Source organism: Eubalaena glacialis, chromosome 15 (genome assembly GCF_028564815.1).
Source record: "Eubalaena glacialis isolate mEubGla1 chromosome 15, mEubGla1.1.hap2.+ XY, whole genome shotgun sequence".
Classification (NCBI taxonomy): domain Eukaryota; kingdom Metazoa; phylum Chordata; class Mammalia; order Artiodactyla; family Balaenidae; genus Eubalaena; species Eubalaena glacialis.
In genome coordinates, this window is record NC_083730.1 from 52,821,767 (window position 1) to 52,841,715 (window position 19,949).

At 38.4% G+C, this 19,949-nt stretch overlaps 1 protein-coding gene across 7 annotated transcripts in view; it reads left to right on the forward strand.

Annotated features, from left to right (window-relative positions):
- OSBPL1A (oxysterol binding protein like 1A) overlaps window positions 1–19,949 on the forward strand; it is a 231,915-nt gene that overhangs the window by 146,221 nt on the left and 65,745 nt on the right. For all 7 annotated transcript variants that reach the window (XM_061170288.1, XM_061170290.1, XM_061170289.1 and 4 more), the window contains one exon: window positions 12,402–12,558. In XM_061170288.1, coding sequence (XP_061026271.1) covers window positions 12,402–12,558 — 157 coding nt within the window. The remainder of the gene's footprint in view (window positions 1–12,401; window positions 12,559–19,949) is intronic.

Here is a 19,949-nt window from a genome sequence, read left to right on the forward strand (position 1 = left end):
ACATCCAAAGACTCTCCATTACTACAGATTCAGTATAAACTCTGTGATCTGACCCACGTTTAAGCTTCATCTCTGACGACCACATCTTTTCCCTCTGGCTACTCTCCTCTCTAGCTATGCCAGATATTCTTAGACACACACCTTGTTCTTTCAGGCCGTGGGACTGTTGCTCTTCCCCTTACAGCTGGTATTCTCTTTTCCTGCCTTAAATTCTTAGTCGTCGTTACAGCTCAGATGTCATCTCTGCCTGGAAAGTTTGCCTGGAAACTTATCCTGGTTCCCCTAAGAGTGACTTCTTCAAGTTTTCCCACACTTTGTATAAACATATGTTTACTTGCACATCTTCCACTAGATTGGACTTTGAATATTTGGAGGGCACCACCCATATCTCATTAATCTTTCTAAACTGTTTCAGCAACGAGCCCTTTCTTTACCAGGTACATGGTAGGTATTTGGTAAGTGTTAATTTATTAAACTGAAATCACATGAAAGAACTTTCTTTTATAACTGTGGATTATTCTATAACTGGTCTTAGTTCTAGAATATTTTCTTTGTAGAGTGAATGCATAGGTGACCTTGAAAATGATTTTAAAGATGTCAACAAGACAAATTGGGAAGCTCTGGATTTAGTTATCCAAAACAGATACACATAAGATTTTCAGTAGCCCACACACAATGTTTTGAATAATTCTTCATCTGCAGTTACATGTGCAGAGTTTGCAAGTTGGGGAAAACAATAGTAGATTTAGTTGCTTGGGGAAAAGCCAGTACTTTTAAGAAACTGTCATAATCAACACTGTACCATTTGGCTGATTGTGACCTTGCACCTCATTCAGGGCGGATATGTCTAGAATGTCTCTGACTCTTGTTGCTGCTGCCAAGATTCTGTTTCAAGCTTTTGTCACTTCCTCGGTAGGTTATTGTAGCAATCTCTTGGCAGCCCCTTCTGGACTCACCCGGATTTTCTGTTTACAGTTTATTTTAAATGTGGTAGGTTTTATTCATTTTTCTTGTGTTCTTCATATTTACTACGTTATTTTTGAGTTTACAAGGTTGTACATTAAAGCTAAATAAAAATTTGGCACTGATATTTTAAGCTTGGGTTACTTTGGGGTTACTTTGGACATTCTTAGAAGATGCCTAGTTCTTGGGAAACCATAAACAATGAAGGTATTAAATTGAGCATGTGTGCCTTCTGACTGTTTCCTGTTACCTTAAGTAATGGGGAGGGGTTATTTGGACATTATCCACAGTTCTTCCACATCTTGCTCCTTTGTACTATTTGTTCTCAAGTTAGTTTTCAGAGGTCATGTTAAAAAAATACTTATTGGCATAACATAAGAATTGTTGGCATGTTTATATTATTAATTTTATGACCTCTTCTTTCAGCCTTTTAATAGTAAAAACTCAAAAAACTAGGATAAAGGTAATGATCCTCTTAATGCTGAAGTTTTTTTTACACCACTTTATTTGAGGTATGATTGACATACAGAAAGCTGTGCACATTTAACTCATACAACTTGATGAGTAAAGTTTTAAAGCCGTGTTAACCCAGTCACAGCCATGGCCTCCATGCTGTTTGGTTGAAAGGGGATAGTGTTCAATCTGAAATGTGTTCGAAATTATTCTAAGTCCCAATGTGGACAGAGCTTTTAAGTTTCTGGGCCACCTGAGATCTGTGAACAAACTTTCTATTAATACCACTGTTTTAATCAGGCAAAGATTCTATCTACCTTAAATGCTTGTACATAGGCTAGAGCATTTATCTTGTAAAATACAGCCTGTTTTTCAGAGTGTTGTTATGACACTTTTTATATAAAATATAATTAGTAATTAAACCACCTGAATCCTTTTTGGAAATAGATGGGAATAAACAAACCCACGAGTAAGTACAAACTAAGTATTCCATTTCCATGTATAGTCATTACATAGGGCTATACAGATTTTCCTAACTGCCCATTTAAAGTTCAGTGAATAATGTAAGGCTATTTTATAAATCCCGTACCCTGTTTTTCAGGGATGGATTGAAGCATCCTGAAAATTTTGTGTGGCTCTACTTAGTATAGAAACACAGATGTGTGTAAGGGGAAAATGCAGTGGGAAATAAAAGGGAAAATGAAAGGCTAATTTTGTCTGAAATCTAGGTGTGGATACTGTTAACATTTCTGCTGCTGTATTCAAAAATACATCTGTATAAAAATCCACCAGTTTTGCTCCATGTCTGTGTGGCTTTCTTTCATCACTGGCATTGAGGTGAGAGATGACAGGACCAGAATATAGACCATGCATCCAGCATGATAGGTCTTTGGCTTTGGCTTGACAGGTTTTTGTTTGCTTGTTTGTTTTGGGTTTTATTTGGTTTTGGTTTTATTGTGGTAAAATAAACATAGCACATATACCATTTTAACCATTTTTAAGCATGCGGTTCAGTGGCATTAAGTACATTTTTGTCCAACCAGCACTGCTGTCCATTGCCAGAACTTTTCCATCATCCCAAAATAAAACTCTGTACCCATTAAACAGTAACTCCCCACCTCCCCCCCATTTGTTTGTTTTTAAAGCATGTACAGTACTCTTACTATTATAACCACCATATATGAGGTGTTAAGCACACTCTTTCCAATACTTTATGCTTTCCACTAAGGCATTAATGTATTGCCCGGAAACACTGAATGGTAGATAAGGTCTGGCCTAGTTGATATTCGTATGTGCAGGCAAAATTGAAAAACCTGATGTTTTAAGACTGAATTATCACCTCAGCAGCAGTAAGATCTATCACTTGAAAATTACTCTTATGAGCCAGGTACGCTCCAGTGCTGGGTCGCCTCAGGCCAAACAACCAGCAGGGAGGGAACCCAGCCCCACTCATCAGCAGATGAGCGGATTAAAGTTTTACTGAGCTCTGCCCACCAGAGCAACACCCAGCTCTACCCACCACCAGTCCCTCCCATCAGGAAGCTTGCACAAGCCTCTTAGATAGCCTCATCCACCAGAGGGCAGACAGCAGAAGCAAGAAGAACTACAATTCTGCAGCCTCTGGAAGGAAAACCACATTCACAGAAAGATAGACAAAATGAAAAGGCAGAGGACTTTGTACCAGATGAAGGAACAAGATAAAACCCCAGAAAAACACCTAAATGAAGTGGAGATAGGCAACCTTCCAGAAAAAGAATTCAGAATAATGATAGCGAAGGTGATCCAGGACCTCGGAAAAACAATGGAGGCAAAGATTGAGAAGATGCAAGAATTGTTTAACAAAGACCTAGAAGAATTAAAGAACAAACACCTAGAAGAAGTAAAGAACAAATAAACAGAGATGAACAATACAATAACTGAAATGAAAAATACACTAGAAGGAATCAATAGCAGAATAACTGAGGCAGAAGAACGGATAAGTGACCTGGAAGACAGAATGGTGGAATTCACTGCCACGGAACAGAATAAAGAAAAAAGAATGAAAAGAAATGAAGAAAGCCTAAGAGACCTCTGGGACAACATTAAACGCAACAACATTCACATTATAGGGGTCCCAGAAGGAGAAGAGAGAGAGAAAGGACCTGAGAAAATATCTGAAGAGATTATAGTCGAAAACTTCCCTAACATGGGAAAGGAAATAGCCACCCAAGTCCAGGACGTGCAGAGAGTCCCAGGCAGGATAAACCCAAGGAGAAACACACCGAGACACATAGTAATCAAATTGACAAAAATTGAAGACAAAGAAAAATTATTGAAATCAACAAGGGAAAAACGACAAATAACATACAAGGGAACTCCCATAAGGTTAGCAGCTGATTTCTCAGCAGAAACTCTACAAGCCAGAAGGGAGTGGCACGATATACTTAAAGTGATGAAAGGGAAGAACCTACAACCGAGATTACTCTACCTGGCAAGGATCTCATTCAGATTCGATGGAGAAATCAAAAGCTTTACAGACAAGCAAAAGCTAAGAGAATTCAGCACCACCAAACCAACTCTACAACAAATGCTAAGGAACTTCTCTAAGTGGGAAACACAAGAGAAGAAAAGGACCTACGAAAACAAACCCAAAACAATTAAGAAAATGGTCATAGGAACATACATATTGATAATTACCTTAAACGTGAATGGATTAAATGCTCCAACCAAAAGACACAGGCTCGCTGAATGGATACAAAAACAAGACCCGTATATATGCTGTCTACAGGAGACCCACTTCAGGGACACATAAAGACTGAAAGTGAGGGGATGGAAAAAGATATTCCATGCAAATGGAAATCAAAAGAAAGCTGGAGTAGCAATACTCATATCAGATAAAATAGACTTTAAAATAAAGAATGTTACAAGAGACAAGGAAGGACACTACATAATGATCAAGGGATCAATCCAAGAAGAAGATATAACAATTATATATGCACCCAGCATAGGAGCACCTCAATACATAAGGCAACTGCTAACAGCTATAAAAGAGGAAATTGACAGTAACCCAATAATAGTGGGGGACTTTAACACCTTACACCAATGGATAGATCATCCAAAATGAAAATAAATAAGGAAACAGAAGCTTTAAATGACACAATAGACCAGATAGATTTAATTGATATTTATAGGACATTCCATCCAAAAACAGCAGATTACACTTGCTTCTAAAGTGCACATGGAACATTCTCCAGGATAGATCACATCTTGGGCCACAAATCAAGCCTCGGTAAATTTAAAAAATTGAAATCATATCAGGCATCTTTTCTGACCACAATGTTATGAGATTAGAAATGAATTACAGGGAAAAAAACGTAAAAAACAGAAACACATGGAGGCTAAACAATATGCTACTAAAAAACCAAGAGATCACTGAAGAAATCAAAGAGGAAATCAAAAAATACCTAGAGACAAATGACAACGAAAACACAATGATCCAAAACCTATGGGATGCAGCAAAAGCAGTTCTAAGAGGGAAGTTTATAGCAATACAGTCCTACCTCAAGAAACAAGAAAAATCTCAAACAATCTAACCTTACACCTAAAGGAACTACAGAAAGAAGAACAAACAAAACCCAAAGTTAATAGAAGGAAAGAAATCATAAAGACCAGAACAGAAATAAATGAAATAGAAACAAAGAAAATAATAGCAAAGATCAATAAAAGTAAAAGCTGGTTCTTTGAGAAGATAAACACAATTGATAAACTTTTAGCCAGACTCATCAAGAAAAAGAGGGAGAGGACTCAAATCAATAAAATTAGGAATGAAAAAGGAGAAGTTACAACAGACACTGCAGAAATACAAAACATCGTAAGAGACTACTGCAGGCAACTCTATGCCAATAAAATGGACAACCTGGAAGAAATGGACAAATTCTTAGAAAGGTATAACCTTCCAAGACTGAACCAGGAAGAAATAGAAAATATGAACAGACCAATCCCAGGTAATGAAATTGAAACTGTGATTAAAAATCTTCCAACAAACAAAAGTCCAGGACCAGATGGCTTCACAGGTGAATTCTATCAAACATTTAGAGAAGAGCTAACACCCATCCTTCTCAAACTCTTCCAAAAAATTGCAGAGGAAGGAACACTCCCAAACCCATTCTATGAGGCCACCATCACCCTGATACCAAAACCAGACAAAGGTACTACAAAAAAAGAAAATTACAGACCAATATCACTGATGAATGTGTATACAAAAATCCTCAACAAAATGCTAGCAAACAGGATCCAACAACACACTAAAAGGATCATACACCATGGTCAAGTGGGATTTATCCCAGGGATGCAAGGATTCTTCAATATATGCAAATCAATCAATGTGATACACCATATTAACAAAGTGAAGGAAAAAAACCATTACGATCATCTCAATAGATGCAGAAAAAGCTTTTGACCAAATTCAGCACCCATTTATGATAAAAACTCTCCAGAAAGTGGGCAGAGAGGGAACTACCTCAACATAATAAAGGCCATATATGACAAACCCACAGCAAACATCATTCTGAATGATGAAAAATTGAAAGCATTTCCTCTAAGATCAGGAACAAGACAAGGATGTCCACTCTCGCCACTATTATTCAACGTAATTTTGGAAGTCCTAGCCATGGCAATCAGAGAAGAAAAAGAAGTAAAAGAAATCCAAATTGGACAAGAAGTAAAACTGTCACTGTTTGCAGATGACATGATACTATACATAGAGAGTCCTGAAGATGCCATCAGAAAACTGCTAGAGCTAATCAATAAATTTAGTAAAGTTGCAGGATGCAAAATTAATGCACAGAAACCTCTTACATTCCTGTACACTAACAACAGAAGATCAGAAAGAGAAATTAAGGAAACAATCCCATTCACCATTGCAACAAAAAGAATAAAATACCTAGGAATAAACGTACCTAAGGAGGTAAAAGATCTGTACTCAGAAAGGTATAAGGCACTGATGAAAGAAATCAAAGATGATACAGATGGAGAGATATACCATGTTCTTGGATTGGAAGAATCAATATTGTGAAAATGACTATACTACCCAAAGCAATCTACAGATTCAATGCAATCCCTATCAAATTACCAATGGCACTTTTTACAGAACTAGAACAAAAAATCTTAAAATTTGTATGGAGACACAAAAGACCCTGAATAGCCAAAGCAGTCTTGGGTGAAAAAAACAGAGCTGGAGGAATCAGACTCCCTGACTTCAGACTATACTACAAAGCTACAGTAATCAAGATAATATGGTACTGGCACAAAAACAGAAATATAGATCAATGGAACAGGATAGAAAGCACAGAGATAAACCCACGCACCTGCGGTCAACTTATCTATGACAAAGGAGGCAGGTATATACAATGGAGAAAAGATAGTTCTTCAATAAATGGTGCTGGGAAAACTAGACAGCTCCATGTAAAAGAATGAAATTAGAACACTCCCTAACACCATACACAAAAATAAACTCAAAATAGATTATAGACCTAAATGTAAGACTGGACACTATAAAACTCTTAGAGGAAAACATAGGAAGAACACTCTTTGACATAAATCACAGCAAGATCTTTTTTGATCCACCTCCTAGAGTAATGGAAATAAAAACAAATGGGACCTAATGAAACTTAAAAGCTTTTGCAAAGCAAAGGAAACTACAAACAAGTCGATAAGACAACCCTCAGAATGGGAGAAAATATTTGCAAATGAATCAACGGACAAAGGATTAATCTCCAAAATATATAAACTGCCCATGCAGCTCAATATTAAAAAAACAACCCAATCCAAAAATGGGCAGAAGACCTAAATAGACATTTCTCCAAAGAAGACATACAGATGGCCGAGAAACACATGAAAAGCTGCTCAACGTCACTACTTATTAGAGAAATGCAAATCAAAACTACAATGAGGTATCACCTCACACCAGTTAGAATGGGCATCATCAGAAAATCTGCAAACAACAAATGCTGGAGAGGGTGTTTAGAAAAGGGAACCCTTTTGCGCTGTTGGTGGGAATGTAAATTGATGCAGCCACTATGGAGAACAGTATGGAGGTTCCTTAAAAAACTAAAAATAGAATTACCATATGACCCAGCAATCCTGCTACTGGGCATATACCCAGAGAAAACCATAATTCAAAAAGATTCATGCACCCCAGTGTTCACTGCAGCACTATTTACAATAGCCAGGTCATGGAAGCAACCTAAATGCCCATCGACAGATGAATGGATAAAGAAGATGTGGTACATTTATACAAAATGGAATATTACTCAGCCATAAAAAGGAATGAAATTGGGCCATTTGTAGAGATGTAGATGGATCTGGAGACTGTCATACAGAGTGAAGTAAGTCAGAAAGAGAAAAACAGATACTGTAAATTAACGCATATATGGGGAACCCTGAAAAAATGGTACAGATGAACTGGTTTGCAGGGCAGAAATAGAGACACAGATGTAGAGAACAAACGTATGGACGCCAAGGGGGGAAAGTGGCGGGGGGGGGTGGTTGTGGTGGGATGAGTTGGGAGATTGGGATTGACATGTATTCATTAATATGTATAAAATACATAACTAATAAGAACCTGCTGTATAAAAAATGAAATAAAATTCAAAAATTCAGAAAAAAAATTACTCATATGGTCAGGCTTCACCTTAATCATTAAGTCTCCACAGGGGCTATGCTTTGCTACTTAGGTAAACGTGTTAGAATTTAAATATATCTGGACCCCTGGGTCTCCAAATGAAATGATGCTCTGCTGGAGGCATATTGGCGTGACTCATGCATTGGAGGCATAGAAGTTAAGGATGGCTCCCTATTGCCCACAAAGTAAGTCCAAGTTATGTCTCACTGTATACATACTACTAGAAGTAACTGAGCTTTTGTTCTTAATCAGCAAGTTAGTTTTTATCTCGAGGACACTGTAAATCATGTCATTGATCATGTTTCCTTCTTTGCCTCTGAAGCTAGAATGCTTAGAGATGAGCTGGCGATTTGCCTCTAGCAGGTGAAAGAACCTCACGGCCTGGAATGGGATACTACCTCATTCCCGCTTCATTTTATACCCTCTTTGTCCCACTGCCTGCCGTTGATTTTTATTCATCCTGAGTAGTCAGCTTCATGACTGATTCATAGCTTCATTTCCCGCCAGCCGCCCCGTCACCACTCCTTTCTCGCGTCTTCTCCTCCCACCTTACTGAATGCTCCTTCTTTCCTCCCTGCCTTGGATCATGCCGCTCCCTTTGCCTAGAACAGTTTCTCTATTGTAACTCTCTCCTCCACCCCCAGTCTTACTCCTTGTCAACTTAGCTCAGCCGTCAGTCACAATCATCTCTGGACACCCAGTCCTTCACTGTGTGAAACTGGCTGTTCCCTCCTGTGTGGCCCACTGCCCCCATCCAGACTTATGCTACTGCACAGGGAGTAATTCACTGAACTCATGTTTTCACAAAACAGTCTACCTCTGCTCGACCATGGACAGGGACCAGATCTCACTGTTCTTTGAATCACCCACCATGCCTTGCACCAGATAAAGGAGGGGAAGAATTAAGTAAGCAGTATCAGATGTGGTGGACGAGTCATGATAAGAATTAAAAAATGATCATTGGACTATCTTTGCAGTATGGCGGTGATTGGTGACCTTCGCTAGAGCCCTTCAGGGGAAGGGTGGGCATAGCCTGATTATATTAGAGCGGGAAGGAGGTTGGGAGCAAGATAGAGAGAAATAAGGGTTGGGGGGAGGGGAGAGGTGGATGAACAGGGAGAGAGAGACTAGGAGAGGGGGCAGAGAGGAAGTCAAGTTGCTACCCTTGGGGTGGAGGGGAGGGGAGGGGAGTGATAAGGGTCTGTACTGCCACCTGATAGTGTGTCCCTAGGGGTAAGCACAGCGCTCCTATGATTGGATGAAGGTAGTAGGTCTTCAGCTTGTGTTCAGTAAGTTTAAATCTTGTTTTGAGTAAAGTCTTTGCTTCATAGAAGTTCTTACTGCCTTATCTCTTGTTTGGTGTTTATTGTGTATCTGCTTTTTGTTAAGAATTTTCTTTGGAAATGGATTAGTCCTTGTCTTATGATTTGTATCCCTTAAATAGCAAACACAGTATCCTGTGCAGAGTGATGTTTAATAAATGCTTGAGTGCTTGAGGTTTTTTGCTTCAGTGCATTTTGGTTTTCATGACATCTAAATTATAAAGTAATAATGCATCTTGAATAATACTAACCAATGCAGACAGGATTATTTTGTTTGGCTCTTTAAATTCTTAATTTTTTCATATGAAACAAATTTAAAAATGTAAAAGTGAAAAAACCACCCAATCTTCCCCCCAAGACCACTGTCACCCTCTTTGGTTCAGGGTGTGCTCATGCCGTTTCCTCTGAACAACTCTTCCCTCACCTCCACCTGAGCACCATTCTCATTGTTTTGAGATTTACCTGTTATACCACTGTAAGCATATAAGGTAGGGGGGTCCCCAAAGAAAACGAACCAGGCATGGCTTTCTTGACATAAGAGAAGCCATTTTTAGCCTAAACCATTTTGTGATCTAAGCCTGGCCCCAATGCTTGCCCTTGAACAGGTCTCAGTAATTAATGATCTTGAGGGAACAAAATAATGCAGGAACAAACAGGACTGTTATCAGGCAAGAGAAGTTACAGTAGCAAAGATAATAAATCAGTTGTAAAGACTCTCAGTTCTGTTTGCAGTGGTAAAGATTAGCCTGAAACACTTTCTTGAGCTGTTTTATTACAGAATTCAAACCGCGCCCCTCTTGAGCCTGCAACCAACCACCAGATCAACTGTTGACCTTTTCTGACCCTCATGACTTTAATCAGCTAAAGCTTGGACTCTGTCAACCTTTGCCTCAATTCTATTTTGAATTCTCCTCTGTTCAAAACCCCTTCATGAATATGCATATACTGCCCAGGCCCGTTCATGAATATGCATGCACCCTTAGTGTAAAACTTCCCCAGTTTTGCTGTTGGGGAGACACTGCATTGGGAAAGATCCCCGGTGTTCTCCTTATTTCCTGCAAGTAATAAATCCTTCTTTCTCCCACTCTTTGGCTTGGTTGTGTCTTTTTGCTTGACACCCACCAAGAGAGACGAAGCCAGTTTTCAGGTAATACCACCTCTCCTGTATCCTTTCCTGATATCCCTTTGCCTACCCCAGCAAATGGACTCTTCCCCTCTTTGCCTCACTGTGCCCTAGACAAACTTCTGTCATTTCACTGCTCTCATTTGGACAGATATCTGTTTACCTGAACCAGATTGATCTTTCTTTAAGGCAGAATAAAATTAATTTTTTTTGCTTGTATTTTAGAGTTGTAAAATGGTATTCTGATTATTTTGTCTTATCATTATGTTAAAAGTATTTTTCTATTTTATTAAGTTGCTTTTGTAATTGTGATTTTAGCAGCTGTGTATTTCATCTAATGGATGACGGTCCCCTGTTACTGGCTTTGCAGGTTGTCTTCAGTTTGGGGGGTTTTTTTTTGAATTTTTGGATTTTATTTATTTTTTTATACAGCAGGTTCTTATTAGTTATCCATTTTATACATATTAGTGTATATATGTCAATCCCAATCTCCCAAGTCTTCAGTTTTTTTCAATAAAATATTGTCACTGCCTGCCAAAATTGACAATGAAAAATAAATATTGCTTTAAACTTATTATTAAAATATCTCTTTCTTTGCTATAAGGTATATGTCACAACAAAATATTTTCAATTCTGGTAAAGTTATATTTACAGAAGATAAAAATAACCTCCCTAGCATTGAGTCTTTTCTGCAGGTAACTTACACCATTCAGAGGGTCCAGAGTTCAAGGTGTGTTGTCCAACCTGCAGTGGTACTTGTCCAACAGTTGTTACTAGTGAACCTAATGTGATAAAAATAAGAGACCATGATTTTGGCTGAATTATAGAATGCAGTCGGGGGAAAAGAAAGTACTAAATAATTTTATTTCCTGAACATCTTAGCTATAACACACACTAAGCATATAGTTGAAACTTTTATTTAAGGGAGGTTACTTGAATGGGTGTGAGTGCTTCCCTAGAGCAGAGGACGGTTGGCCTGTATGGTCATCTGCTTACGGAAAGTTAGACGTTACCTGGAATTTACATTTTAATAAAAACATAGGCATCATTTAAAGTTTTCTGGAGATTGGATGGCTGCTACTGTGAACTGAAATATGTAGAGCGTTAAACAAGTAAGCGGGCACACTTCTTAACCCCGTGGTCCTTCCTCACCATCACCAAAGCGCCCTGGAGATGCTGAAAGGAGGTGAAGGATGTGAGTGTGCCTGAAAACTGTAGCGTATTGTACGCAGATAAGTTGTCCTTTTATTCCCAAACAGGCCGATGGCTCCACGCTGAATGCATAGGCAGTTGGGAATGTGGTATTTCCATCCTAAAAACACCCACCTGATAGTTAGATTTTATATGGCCACTTCAGACTTCAGCTCTTGAGAATTTAAATAATATAATACCAGAAGAAGTGTTTTTTAACGTAGTTAAAAATTACCTTTGCTTTGGTGTCTGTAGTATCAGATGTAATTTATGCTTCCCCCAAGTACAGCCACGGTAGCTTTTTCTTTATACATGAGTTTAAAAAATTGTGTTTTTAAAGTTATGCTTAAGGTGGTTTGAAAGGGAAGATAAAAGTAGAAATTTTTTTAGGGGGAAAACCACTGAATATAATTTCTTAAAGAATTAGGTAATCTTTGGACGTCTCTTTTAGTGTATAAAATCTAACAGTTGTAAGTTTATATAATCCTATATCTGTTTCCTAAATCCACTTTAGCCTTATTGGGTGCAGGTTCTCTGAAATCCCTGAGGAGGAGTTAACAGATGGATTGTTGAAGGACAAAGTAGGCTGCTTAAGTTTCAAAGCCTGATGCGTTAAGGGAGAGATCCATTGTTACGGAAGCCTCACGCCAAAGTTCAGTTCATTGACTGTGAACCTGCTCTGCCACAGATTCCGAGTCCGGACGGTCCCTGAGTAGATTGGAAGCAGTGACTGCGCACTGCTTTGAAGAGGAAGGAGAGCACCTGAGGGGTAGAAAGCACAGAATGTCCGAAGGAAAAGACTGTGGTGGTGGAGATGCTCTCTCCAATGGCATCAAAAAACACAGGTAGGATGGCCTTTAACAGTGAACGTTGCTCCCTTTTTATTATCAAGTGCATTTGCTTTTGTAAAGAAAAGTATGCCTTCTCTTCGTTTTTGCTTTTTCTCTCTGTTGAATATTTATATTGCTCTGTCACCTCAAAGAAAGGATTTAGCTTAAGTACTTTGTCCATTACAAGAAGAACATCATCTGTAATTGTAGGAACTAAGCACAACACTTGGTTTTAGCTACCATGGTTTTAGGGGAACATAAATCCTTCAGCTGGCGATTTAGAAAGGCTCTTCAGAACTGCCTATTCAAAGTGATGCTGGGTTCTTCTTTTCAGCATACATCTTTTATGACTCTACCTCCCAGTGCTATTTTAGTTTCTAGTCATTTGATCTTCTTGTTGGTTTTATTGAGAATGGATGGTAATATTGCCTGCCTGTTGATACAATTTAGTTACATTTACACAGAGACTATTATTAAGACCCAGGGTTTGTTGAACATAGCCATTTTGTACTGTCTAATAACATTAGTATTTTTTTATTTGCTTGATGATTTAGTCCTAGAGATTGTCCCAGATTAATGAGATGTCACAGACACTAGAGTTCTCTGGTTTCACACAGGTTTATAGACACAGTGCCATGTGTGCATGCTGGTATTCATAGGGTACAATATTTTATCAAATTATCAGTGAAGAATAAATCCTGTTGTCATTGTAAAGAGCACTTTTGGGATAAGTAGTTATTAACCATTAATTTCTACAGAATGGTTTTTTATTTAATATTTGTAGATTTGTGTAGCTCTAACCCCATTTCTGTACCATGAGTCTGGCTACAATTGGTCTCAACTATTGTTCTACTGAAAAATTGTGCATATCACTTCTGATGTATATGTATCTGCCCCTTGTTAACAAAAAATGTTTCACTTTGTACTTATTTTGAAAAGATCAGTGAGTTTAGGTAACTAGCTCAAACCAGAGTTTTCTTCTCTTTGGTTAGAGGGTATCTTCTAAACATGCTCGTTGATGGCTATCTTTTGATGGAGTTTACCATTGCAGATTATGTGGCAAGCTGTGAGGGCCCTTCCTCTCTTCTGTAGTTACTGTCAGCTGCTTTGTGGTCAGGGTCTCAGTTCTGTGCAGGGCATAAGGTACCTATCAGGAAACCTGTCAGGTCTCCCAATGTCTAAAAAGAAGACAGCCTTTAACCGTTTAACACATACCTCGTTACAGTCTGGTGAGAACACATGTGACATGTGTTTGGAATGTTCAAAGATGCATAGAATCGTTAAGGTATCTGAAGAAACGCCGTGCTTATTAGATGCTGTCGTAGCCTATGGCTGAGGAGGATTTCTCAGCTTTTAAGGCCCAGGAGCCCTTTTGTGTATGTGCTGTAATGCATCATAACAGGAGTTATTTTGCATCTGACAGAAATTTATTATACTATATTCATACATTCTGTGTTCCCTTTTAATTAGTCAAACCCGGAATGACACAGATGTGAAAGTTAAGATGGAACCGTTCAAAATTTGGAATGAGGATAGGTCACTAAGAAAAACCACAGTGCAACTAGATAGTGACATAACCAGAAAAGTTAAACTGATGTACAAGATGCAATTTATGAAACCTATAAATGTAATAAATATTCTTCAGCTATTTAAAAGTGGGTAATTTAGGAAATTTTCAGCATTCAAATATGTGGAAAAACATAACAGTTTCCTATTTTAAAAAATAGGCATTATAGGAGTTTTTTTAAAAGCCTTTTTTTTTTTCCATAAAGCTCTTCTCTAAACAAATAAACAGGGCATATGCCACATACAATTTAAAAGTTTCATTTTGGGATAGGAAAACAGGTAGAGTATTCAATGTTATCAGGTCCCTCTTGCGTGTGCCCTAAGTTGCACTGTAAGTAATCTGTGATTATAATGGGCAATTATTATATTAACATTAAGAGTAATTTGAATTAACAGTAATTTTGGTGATATTTTAGAAAAGCAAATGTATGTTGCATGCATGGCCTGAAGTGATCATGAAATTTATTTGAAGGCCTCTGTTTTATCTTTAAAAGTCGTGTGAAATTTGTATTTGACCTTGTCATATGTTTCTGTTTTCTTGAATATTGAAAAATAATTTACTCACCACTTACTTACCTTTTCCATAAAAATCTTACATTTCTCCCTCATCCCACATCACCACCTATCCTTGGGATATACACACTTAAATTTGGGGAGATGGGAAGAATATGGATTATAAAATTTAAAAGAGAGAAATGCATATTTTATTTTATTTTTATTGAAGTAGAGTTGATTTACAATGTTGTGGCAGTCTCTGCTGTACAGCAAAGTGACTCAGTTATACACATACAGACATTCTTTTGTTATATTCTTTTCCATTATGGTTTATCACAGGATATTGAATATAGTTCCCTGTGCTATACATGAGAATCTTGTTGTTTATCCATTCTAAATATAATAGTTGCACCTACCAACCCCAAACTCCCAGTCCATCCCGCTCTCTCCCCCTCCCCCTTGGCAACCACAAGTCTGTTCTCTATGTCCGTGATTTCTGTTTCTGTTTTGTAGACAGGTTCATTTGTGCCATATTTTAGATTCCACATGTAAGTGATATCATATGGTATTTGTCTTTCTCGTTCTGGCTTACTTCGCTTAGTATGATAATCTCTAGTTGCATCCATGTCACTGCAAATGGCATTATTTCGTTCTTCTTTATGGCTGAGCAGTATTCCATTGTATATATATACCACATCCTCTTTATCCATTCATCTGTTGATGGACATTTCGGTTGTTTCCATGTTTTGGCTATTGTGAACAGTGCCGCTGTGAACATAGGGGTGCATGTATCTTTTTGAATTATAGTTTTGTCCAGGTATATCCCCAGTAGTGGGATTGCTAGATCATATGGTAATTCTATTTTTAGTTTTCTGAGGAACTTCCATGCTGTTTTCCATAGTGGCTGCACCAACTTACATTCCCACCAACAGTGTAGGAGGGTTCCCTTTTCTCCACACCCTCTCCAGGATTTGTTATTCGTAGACTTTTTAACAGTGGCCATTCTGACTGGTGTGAGGTGGTACCTCATCGTCGTTTTGATTTGCACAAGAAATGCGTATTTTAAAACGGGAAAAGAGAAGCCTTACAAGTTATAGTTCCTATGGAAAATATTAAATCATGGCTTAACTAATTTGCTGATAAGATAGAGCTAGGGTTTTCAATCATTGTTTTTTAGCCATGGAACCATTCGTTCAACAGAAGTTTAGTATGGAAACTATTAAAACCTCACCCACCCTCAGAGACTGATGAGGGTCCCGTAGAGAAGGTCTGTCCCCTCCTCCCCAGTCTCCCACTGCAGTTGGAATCACCATATCTATTTCATGTCCTTAGCCAACAAAACTATTTAAGCTTTACTTTCTGTAGTATGTATTATGGAACAACAGGTTTCCCCCAGACTCTGTTTCTGTTCCTGTTGAATGTGTCAGCACAGGAGTACCTAGGGGAGTGCCTGCCACATGGGAAACACTCAGTAGAAATGACCTCTTTTAACTCTGCTTACTCTCTTTCTCCTCAAAAATGATTTGATTTGCTCTAAAGAACCTCTGCCCTCTTGTTTCCTTGTCTACCCCATTATCATAGGGTGACATCATGGGGTGCAGTTTGAAAAATCTCTGACCCAGAAAACCATAAGCTATAAGGCCTATGTCATATTAATTTAATATAAAACCAACTATGCCAGACTAATTGGGTTTATCTGTATGATAATTAAAATCCAGATATTATGGATCTTTAATCCATCCTATGTGATAATTACCAACAAAATAATTCTTCTGTTAACGAACTAGGTAAATTAAGTCATCTCTTAAATAAAAGTTTGGGCTAAAGGAACTGAGTTCTCTTCTCACTCTGAAATTCTTGTAATTGCTGACTGAAATCTTGAAAAAATGGTTTTTCTACCTTACTGAAGGGTAGAAAACTTCTACAATGTCTTTTAATATGGTTAGACCTAGGAAAAAAGTGTTTTATGTTTTTCATTCACTCTGAATTATTGATATGCCATGTACTCTGCTGGCCAGTGCCCTTTACTGTGGTGCTGTACATGTCTTTGGGCTTTTAGGTTAGTTGTAGAGAAATATCAATAGAAAGAATTAGGATTTTATTTAAGACCTAGAACCAAAAATACTTCGGAGGTAGAGAATATACAAAATAAATGCTCCATTTTGATGGCACTTTTTTCTTTTTTTTTCTGGAAAATACATTGAGTTGCTTTGTGGAACGTTAGCCTTCATCACACTGGTCAGATTTATGTTGGCAGGGCTTCTTGTCGTCTCGCTGGTCTGTGTTCCATAGGATCGGTTCTCTGCCCTTGGACCTAATTTATGACATTTATTCTGAGCTCTCATCTTTTAACTTTTTAGCAGTTTGACCCAAGTTGTTGTAATTGGTGAAGATGTTGATATTTATCTCATCTGGACGTATACTGTATCAATAAAAGATACTCGTGTAGAACAGATTAGTCGGAATCTGAAATGTTGGAGCCATGCTATGATTCTATAAATTGTATTCCCAATATTAATAGATTAAAAGAGAAAAGCATATGATCATCCTAAGAGATAAAGAAAAAACATTCAATGAATTTAAACAGTCATTCCTGATTAATATAAATGTCTTAGCAAATCACAAATAGAAGAGAACCTCTTTAATCTGGTTAAAAGTTGCAACAAATAAATACTTGATAATGAGATATTAAAAACAGTTCTTCTACTGTCATGAATAAGACAGGGATGCTTGCCATCATCTTTTCTGTTCATCATTGTTTGGAGGCCATACGCAGAGACATAACACACCCCTGAAATTTAGAAATAAAACCGTAGATGTCTACAGACAAATTATTATAGTTAGAAAGTTTGGCAAGGTTGCTTTTATATAAAATCGGCTAACTGCATTCCTGTGCACCATCAACGGACAGAAACTGCGATTAAAACTGGGGGGGAAAAGATTTTAGAGTAGCTATTAAAAAGTCACTTACCTAGGAATAAATCTTAGCCAAAAAAAGTGTAATAATAAAACTTACTGAAAGATATAACACTTATCAAGAAGGAAGAGTGTCATAAATATGATTTGCCAAATTGATCTGTAGACTTGGTGTACTTTTAATTAAAATTGCAAGTCCTTTTCCTTGGAAGTTGAAAAATGGATTCTGAAATATATCTTTAAGCACAGAGGGCTTTGAAGAGCCAAGATACCTCTCAAGACCCTGGTTTGGGGGAGGGAAGGCATTTGCCTGACCAAATGTCAAGATTGATTGCAAATCTTTAGTGCAGAATTGCCCTGCAGGCAAGACTAACCTGAAGAATGGAAGTAAAAGGTCCCAAGACTCAGACATATAAGGAAACCTGGTATATGTAACAGAGGCAACATAGCAGATCAGGGAGGAAAGGAACAGACTATTAGGTCAGTGGTGCTGGGAGAATCATTTAATACAGAAAAAAAATTTAAAAGGAAATGGACCTCTATTTCATAAATATAAATTAAATTCTGGATGAACCAAACACAAATGTGAAAAGGCAAAACTTAATAAAACTTTCACAAGAAAATATAAAAATATCTTTGCAATTTTAAAATAGGGAAGGGTTTCTTACAACAGAAATGTGATAAGGGCTAAGTTTTATCTGACTCTAATTAGCGTACTTGTTCTTGATGTGTTTACCTGAATAAAAGCCTTGCATTCTTTCATAAATGTGGCTAAGAATCTGAAAGGTTTAGTTTGCTGAAATGGTAGATTACGACTCCAGATGCTCGCTCAGTTTACCCTTTGTTTATCCTTCATGACTGCTTTAGAATTGAATTATTAGGTGACCAAATAACAGCTGTCTTCTGTGTGTGAAGAATATACTGACAAGTTGAAGTCAAACAAAAAAGGTTGAGAATATAAGCTAAGACAGTATCTTCCAAGAAGTAGGATTATATTGAGAAAATGTTGTTAGTTGTAAATAAAAATTATTCAACTCCCGATACATTTAATGACTAGTACAAACCCACCTTAGTTTTGAAATCTCCCTACAGGTATGAGACAAATCATCTGGTTTCAGGCTTGATTAGGTCAGGGCATAGAGTTACTAACAAAGCACCCCACTCAGAGGTCCTCCAGTGTCCTGGGCAGAAAGACACCCTTGTCTGTCAGGAAATATTTAGGGTAACTCCTTGTTGTCATGTAGTGACCAGGGATCTAGATACATCTAAGGACCTAGGGGTAAGAGCCCTGCCCAGAATTAGCCAGATTTGTGGTAGGGCCTGTGGGCTGGAGGGAGCAGTGGTTCCAGAGACGCCGTGTTCTGTGCTCTCACCTTACTCTCTGACTTAGAGTACTTGTTTGCTCTGGAAAGCAGAGGGCTGTAATTTAAAAAAAAAGTATCACTAGAAGCTCACGCATCTCTCTTGCGGGGCCTCGCTCTTTAACAAGCTGGACCCCAGCCTGTCTCAGCAGCCCAAGTGAGAAGAACGCTAGGGACCAGGAAGCAGGGAGAAGCTTCTGGATCCTCTGAGAGGCATAGAGGCTGGGCCAGGGTCCTGTTGGGCTTCAGCGTGGGCAGACTGCCCGCGGTCCTAGAACTGCAGGTGTCTGTCATCAGAGGGCACAGAGACTGGACGCCTGGAACAGATTGGCAAGTTGGATGACAGGAGCTAAAGCAGAAGAATAAAAGCTGGCAGGCCACTCTGACTACATGTGACACCCGTCTCTCCCCAAAAACGCATTTGGAGATTCCCTGACCAGTGAGAGGGAGTGCCAGCTCGGCAGGTGAGGGGCTAGTCATTCAGCAAAGAGTTCAAAGGATAACGTGAAACGATAAGCAAAAACCTTATCTAGGAGTAACAAGCTGGTAGGCTGCGGGTCACTTCGGGTATGTTAGGAAGGGGGGAAAAAGGTGGTGTGAGTCTAGATTCATAATAATTATCTTCACAAAACAAAGTGGACTTACTGAACTTACTGCCAGGAAAGACTCTAGGAAAACGGCGGCGTCTTTCTATAGAATTCACCTCTTCCTGCCCAAGTTTTAAAAGCGAATGGAAGAGGAGGTGCTCTTTTGGAAGCAGGGGCCAAGGCCCGTCTCCTGATCTTGCCTCTGACCCCTAAAACACTTCTTTGGGGCCTGGGGCTCTTTAAAACACGGTTGGAAAAACACAGACTCTTTTGAGCTTAGCATTCTGTAAGCAGATGATGGTGAGATGCACATTCACCTGACTCCGAGGGCTCATTCTATCTATTCTAGATCAGTGGTTTTCAGGGGCAAACGAGAGCAGATTTCCAGGGCAGCTATAATCTGTAAAGATATGCTTGAATGAACAAAATAGCAAACAACTAATGAATTTGTTGTTTGCCTAGGGTATGAAGAAAAATAAAG